Consider the following 7,596-nt stretch of genomic DNA (forward strand, 5'->3'; position numbering starts at 1 on the left):
TGGGGGGGTGCCTCTATTGCATTTCACTTAGACTAACGAATACTGGCGTCTGTGTCATAGCGGTTAAGCTTTACTTTACGTGCGGAGAACTTGAGTTCAATTCCCAAATGGAGAAGTTTATTTCATCACTCGGTCTTTCTGAAAAGAGGTTGTCGTCCACTCAGTACAGGTTTGGCACAGACAGACAGGGTCGACCCGCTTCGCCTTTTAAATAAATAATGTGTCATTGGTGGCGTAAAACACGACATTTGACTGACAATCAAACAAAAGTGATCTTCAGGCTTTATGCAAGCCCAGCGAACCTTTTATTTCAGTTTTGCTTATTGATATAGGATAACGAAATCAATTTCTTACTTCAGTCTGTTGTCAAGAGTCGCATAAATACCACAGCTTGACCAAATGGTTGATGGGCGCTTCCATATGATCTGCTTCTTCTGTTTCTCATCATAATCTATTCTTAGCGAAACGTGTCCGTTACCACCCTGTCAGCTGTAATCAGCCACAACCACTTGCATTTCGTCCACACCCCCGTCGTATGGCGTTGTAAATAGATTTGGCATATTTGCCAGGCTCAAATCAATTGGGAGTGTTGATTTGTGCTATCGCTTAAATTATTGATTCATAAATTGATTTGCTCATTTGTAAATGTCTGTTTCTCTTCTTTTATGATCCATGTTTTTGCGTGATTTATTCGTTTTCATCGCCATCGTTTTCTTTGCTTCTTGTCCATATGCGTGTTCAGCCACTAGCTGGCTCTCTCAATTGATTTTAATGTTCTCTCTACAGGAATATTTGAACTGAATGTTAAACTCATTTCAATACTATGTTCCTTTGATAAGCTGTTGCTGCAGAATTTAAAAACAACTCTAGCCAATATTAGAAGGATCTTCAGGGCGGTATACGATTTCACCACAGATACGGGATGTTGATTACTGTTAATGATGTCAACCTGTAGGAGCTCTCTTTAGTTTTGTGTCGAAAAGACTGCATGTGCGGGTGGTTGGAGGGTGTCACTTGTAGGTCCTACTTCTTTACCTCACCTCTGTTGTCTCTGTCTATCTGTCTCACTTTTCCCCAGCACTAAATGACCGTTATTGTGTCGGTGTGCTTCTCTTTACTTAAGCCAACAAGACTGCTTATCTCCCGCTCCACGTTGTTGGCTTTCTTCATTCCCCGTCTCTCTGTGTTTGCCTCCCCATGCACGCCCTGCAGTACGGCATGCGCGCCATCTTGTGGTCTGCCTGGTTCGGTCACATCCCTGTGTTACGGGCTCTGGTCAATGCCGGAGCCAGCACCAGAGTCGCCAACAAGGTTTGCACTTTCCTCATTACAGATAGTTCCACAGCTGCATTGGGAGGATCTAGTCTGTGATGATTCACTCAACTGGAGGATAGAGGTGGAGTAGGGTTCAGGGATTGGGATCGGTATTGGAGCAGTGGTTGGTTGACGATAAGGCTGGAGCGAGAAAGAGAGAGTGGCATAGGGAGAGAAGGAGAAGAAGAAGAAGAAGAAGAAGAAGAAGAAGAAGAAGAAGAAGAAGAAGAAGAAGAAGAAGAAGAAGAAGAAGAAGAAGAAGAAGAAGAAGAAGAAGAAGAAATATGGGTCAGCACAAGAAAGCATAATAATTATATTTACAGTTGGGTTCTCAAGTCTGTTATAGGCTCCTTCGGTACTCTGTATAGATACGACTGAAGCGGTAGATCAAAGCCCCCCCCCCCCCCCACTCCCCCTGAACGGCTGAAGGATGGGACATGTAGGGCTCACCTCTGCACAGTGAACTACAGCATTAATAACCGATGCTTTTGCAACCAGGAATGTATAGTGATATTTTAAAAGAAGCAATATTGAATGGGAAGGTGATAAAGTAAAGTTTTTAAAAAATGGTAGGGATCTGGGTAAAAGTGAATTTATAGAAGTTTTTTTCAGAAGACATGACAGAAAGTAGGTGTGAATCCAAACAATTTCGTTGCATTTGAGTGTTCAGATAGATCTGATTCTCACTGCTTACATTTCGTATCTGAATGCATTGCCTTTAACAAGCCTGTGCAATCTGTTCTCAGCTTTGATTTATCTTTCTCTCAAAAACATGCAGCAAGGTCATTAGCTATTGGAACTGTACACTGTCTAGAAACTGATAGTCCTGTTATGATTTGTAAAGAAAGAAGCCAGGAGAGCACTGCCATTTGTGTTTTTGTTTTCTTAAACAGAGAGGCTGTTCAATTGATTATAATATTATGTCCTGTGAGATTTATAGACTCCACAAGTTATTATATGAGTGCTTATTTAATTATATCTCGTATAGTGTAATTTTTTTTTGAAGTCCCCCTTCCCCCAAATTCCTGTCTGTTTGTTTGTCTCTTTTTGCCCTTTTCTCTCTTTGTCTTTTCTCCCCCCCCCCCTCTCTCTCTCTCTCTCTCTCTCTCTCTCTCTCTCTCTCTCTCTCTCTCTCTCTATCTATCTATCTATCTATCTATCTCTACGGGCGCGTGTGCACGTGTGTTTGTGTGAGTGTGTGTCTGTATGTGTGTATGTATGTGTGTGTGTGCGTGTGTGTGTGTGCGTGTGTGTGTGTGTGTGTGTCTGTGTGTGTGTGTGTGTGTTTGTAGGTTATATACCACCTACGATTTCGATGACAATATAATCATGTCTTCACTGCCTTAAGCAGTGGGGTCGTTATGAGACAAAATCTCAGCTAAGTACTTCAAATCGCCCTCTTTGTTATAATCAAAAATCAAATCGGGACGTCACCTGTTCCTTTCATTGTTAACAACTTTCAGTTTCTTTGTGATATGTAATAAGAAATGAATCTTCAATCTTCTCTCACTGCCTAATTACGGTCCATAGAAACAAGAATCTTTATTCTCTTTGAGATAGTAAAATATAATCCATTCCATTGTGTTCCACATCGCCCCTCAAATTCTATTTCCCACATCCCTCTTTGTGCGCACTCTTCGAAACATTTATTCTCCTCTTAAAATACGCCTTAGGTCAATGTAATTGTTCGACATTGTTGTGAATATGTTCTATTATGCCCCTTATCGCCGCTGATCATCCCCACCACCCAGTGTCCCTTTTTCTTTTAACTATTCTCCTCGTTTCGGTTCCTCCATAAAGTAAACAATTTTGTCATGGTATATGTGCTTCCATCTGCCCACAGCAAGGGCTGGGCGTGCTTCACTGTGCAGCAGAAAACAATCACGTGGCTGTCATCTCTTTCATTTTCGAGGCCTTAGAACCACACGACGTGAACCTGCGAGATAAGGTCTGTGTTTTTGTCAGTCTCAAACAACCCTGATATATAACATAATGTATAATATTCATGATGAGAGTCCACGTATTTTAAACTTTTGGGAAAGAAGACTTTTGTTTTTACCTTTAGTTAGGCTTATCGTGGCAACAGAGAAGAAGTTGTGCAACGAAGTCGGTCACCAAACCTGCGTTTTTAAGTAAACGTCAGTAGAAAAGAAACCCGGTGGGATGGAAGGGTTCTCAATCAAGGATGATACTGAGAATAATAATAAGCAGAAGTGCGGGAACTTGAAAGTCCTAGTGTTTTTTTTGTTAACCTCATTAAATCATAAAAATTACTTTTTGTGTTTAGTAACCCTCATATTAAGCAAATTGTGTTTTTTTACAGGTACTGGTATATTTCTATGCTTTAGGCAAGAATTGTGGCTTTGTAAACAATTTTTTAAACGGAAATCGCAGCGCTGTACACTTTATATTCTAATTTCTGTGATGACCCTCCTGTCGTCTTTCAGTGTTCCCTCCCTGTGATTGGCTATTGTCGGTGTCATCTGCATGAAATCCCTTGATCTCATTCTGTTTTGTGCGCTCTTGCTGCAGCTGTCAAATGGCGGGGGTTTTTTTCATTCTACATTCTTGGCACCAACAACCGTTACAACGCTGGCAAGTTGCAAACTTGGAATGAATGTTTCTGGGCAGGGCTATTTTTTAATTTCAGATAGACTTTTATGGCATTTGCAGCACAGATTGATCAAATAAGTGTCGAACTTTAAAAGTGTTTTAATAGAGAAATATATAAAGAAAAGAAGGAAGAGAGATCTGATAAGGACGATAGATGTTTGATAGGAGGGAAGAAGCAAACCACACAAGAGCAGAGCAAAAGGAATCACTAATGGCAGTTGTCATTGCTCTAGCAGGACACTGCAAGTTTAAATTAGTCGCACTTTTCAGCTGGTTCCAGCACTACTTTGGTGGGATGGGATGTTGGGTTGTTGCTTTTTGTTTGTTTGTTTTTGTTTGGGGGTTTGGGGTTGTTGTTGTTTTTTTTGTTTTTTTTTGGGGGGGGAGGGGGGTTAGAGGCACAAATCAGTCGAACTGGGCCAGTGTGAAAGCGGAGTACAAGCTCCAGTGATAAGGTTAAAGAAAAAGAAAGAAGAAAGGGAAAATCTACAAAAGTAAATACCACTTATGTTCATGAGTATATTATAGATGTTCTTGGGTGATTTTCCCAAATTAGAGGGGCTATACCCCCTAAATTCTGGTATGAAGTGGGTCTTTTTAGGGATAGGGGTACACTTCATATTAAGTATTTTTCGCTTACTTCAGAATCGAAGGTTATTTAAGAGTTTTGATTATGGAGACTAGGGTCCTGGTAAACATTGAAGGTGCGCCCTCATCCGGGTATCTAATCTTTATATTGTAAATGAATTCGCTCTTTCATTTCCCTCTCACATGATCATTTTTGTTTCCCATTATATAATGTTGTATTGATTTCGTTGTGCCCATGTGAATGAGTCTTAAAACCTGTGATTAGTATCTATGTTGCTTTGCATCATGATTGTTTACCACTCTTCACTGTGTCGATGTAATGCCGCCCATAGAGTAGCTGAAGTAATATGTCAATCGTATGCCTAATGATATTTTGACGGAGCAATACAGGCCCATGATGGTGTTATTCATTTCGTTGACGTTGTAAGATTTCATCTCCATTATATATCATATGCATCTTCTATCTCCTCTCTTGTTTTCGTTTGGCACTCATATGTTTGCGACTCCACTCTGTGCCCGGCAATCTATACATCCATCCATCCGTCCAGCCATCTATCCATCTATCTATCTATCTCTATCTATCTATCTATCTATCTATCTATCTATCTATCTATCTATCTATCTATCTATTGTATTCAAGTTCTGTCTGGAGGTGGTATAAAATATCATTTATGACTTAATAATGAGCAGTATACATTACTTGTTTGATTAGCTCTCTACTGTATGTGTTCTTGCCATTCTATAGTAGAAAAATGGCACGTTAGCGTCTAATGAATATTTTGTCTCATCGAAGTAAAGCGGCAATATCTATTACCACTACGACCTTGCCTCTAAAAGCAAGGCATAATTCCGCAACAGAGCGTTCAACGCCACAAAAGAATAACACTTTTGGTCTAGAATAAAGAGAAAATTACAGGAAAGCGCGTTTTCTACTTCTTATCCGAGAGGTTTTATGGGTGTGCGGGAGGCTGGGTAGAAAAATCAATAGCCACTACTGCACAGCACACAAACTCACTCACACACCCCGACCGGGTGTGCCAGGGTTCTCTCCCCATCGGCCCCTTTCCCGTAATCTACATGCTGTATTCTCCGACTCCTCGCCTGTTTTGCAGCGCTCTTTCCTGTTTGCTATAATATAGAAGTCCTTACAACGCAATGTCGGGTGTGCATATCAAATAATCTAACAATCCATACAGGATAGATTCCAGCCTCCTTCCCTTGACCCGTAAATTGTACAGTTACGTTAGATAACTGTGACAGACTCGAGAAAATGTTTTCCTCGAAACTCTTGCACACTCAGACCAAAGAAATCTTACTCTTGTTCTCTAGATCTACCTCCTCTTTCTTTTCTTTCTCCCTCTTCTACCTCGATTTTAAACTTAAGATCGACTACGAGAAAAGTAAAGCACTCTTAGCTCCTACCCCCATCCCATCTCCCACCTCACCCCCTCCATCCACATTCTCTCCTTTCTCTCCTTCCACTTCCTCCTCCAAGTCTCATTCTCCTTCTCAACTATCATCACTTCCCCCCCTTCCCTCCCCCCCCCCCAAAAAATCCCCCACCTCCTCTCTTTCCTTTCCTCTCACTAGTCCCTCTTTCATAAGCATGACATTGGAATAAACCGGACTAAGTGCCCAGAAACACAGTATACTGCGTGGTTTAGAAAAGGGACACGGCTATAGCCACATCGTAGCTGTAACCTACATTTTCCTGACCACACCCACCTCGGCACCTCGAATGACCTGAAAGCTCAACAAGTCACAGCTTTTAATGCGAAGTGCTTTGTTTACACTTTATTTGCTATTTAAACAACATTTTATAGCCCTCATGATAATTCCCTCTGACGTCTATTTTAATAACTCAGTTGGTCGTGAGAAATGTGGAGTTGTGGCACTTCGACTGTGACCCATAAAAACAAACACGTTTGATTTTAGAAGATGAGATCGGGTTTTGCCATAATCGCATCAGATTACGGAACCTGGCCAGAAATGTCGCCGCCATTCTGCAGATTATAAAGAATTGGGAGGGAATTGCTATCGTACCCCTTATTTTTCTCTTTTCTTTTGTGGAGATGTCTTCACTTAGTTGGCTATGGATATTTCATCGTATTCTGATCTTCTCCATACTTTCTAAATTTTGTACCCCTTGTCTTCCGTTTACTTGCTTTATACACGTTTTCGATACGTGTGGCACATCTATTACCACTACCTGTTGGAGTAGGGAGAAGGAAACGGTTGGTTCCCATCCTTGCTCATCAATACCAATCTATATATATATATTTTATAATTAATTTTAATTTCCTAGAGAGAATGCAATATGATTTCATTCTTAAGATAAATGACAAAGAATTATTGTCCTATCAGCTAACACCCCTGGAGAGTTGTTTTTGCCGTAGCTCGTGGGTAGATATTGTCAGGGGCATGGCATCTGACCTTTCGCTTGGTCGATACGTTGACATCGTGGAATTAGAAAGGTTTCTTGGAATTAGTCAGAGAGAAAACTGATCAATAGATCAAAGTAATATCCATAATTTCTTTACCCGCTTAGGCGACCGGGTGCTGACTGTAGTCAATCGTGTTTTGGGACAATATAACTGATCAGAGAAAAATGTCGTAAGATCTAGAATCGGAGACTGCAAAAGGCATGCACGCATTATGGGTCATGAATTATTAAAAACCCGCGGGCGTTCTGGCTTCCAGTAGGAGGCGGTCTGGTTATAGATTCAGAAGCAATGGTACTACATGATTATCGTTGGTCAGCGGACGCGAGTTTTCGCCCTTTATAATTTCATTTCCTTGAGAATGGAAGCTTGGGGACGGAATGACGCGCCGGCTTTTCTCTGTCGATACAAGCTCTACATTGTGTTCAATTTTCTGTGCGCAGAACGAGCGGACGCCATTACACGCCGCTGCTGAAGGTGGGCATGCTGAAGCCGTCAACAGACTACTGCAGGCCAAGGCGGACCTGCACAAGAAAGACAAGGTAGGACAATGCTCAGACAGTCATTTTCCTCTCCCTTAACTAGTTTCATTTTCATTGTAATCACCGACTCGGGTGCTGTTTTTGTTCTTTTGTCGGAG

The 7,596-nt window shown here is 41.3% G+C and overlaps 1 protein-coding gene across 1 annotated transcript in view; it reads left to right on the forward strand.

The window, feature by feature from the left end:
* Positions 1-7,596, forward strand: part of LOC101863405 (NK-tumor recognition protein) — a 157,673-nt gene that overhangs the window by 133,062 nt on the left and 17,015 nt on the right. Inside the window, exons 7-9 of the mRNA XM_035973031.1 lie at positions 1,213-1,311; positions 3,158-3,262; positions 7,400-7,498. Coding sequence (XP_035828924.1) covers positions 1,213-1,311; positions 3,158-3,262; positions 7,400-7,498 — 303 coding nt within the window. The remainder of the gene's footprint in view (positions 1-1,212; positions 1,312-3,157; positions 3,263-7,399; positions 7,499-7,596) is intronic.

The sequence above is a fragment of the Aplysia californica genome, unplaced genomic scaffold, assembly GCF_000002075.1.
Source record: "Aplysia californica isolate F4 #8 unplaced genomic scaffold, AplCal3.0 scaffold00025, whole genome shotgun sequence".
In the NCBI taxonomy this organism is placed as follows: domain Eukaryota; kingdom Metazoa; phylum Mollusca; class Gastropoda; order Aplysiida; family Aplysiidae; genus Aplysia; species Aplysia californica.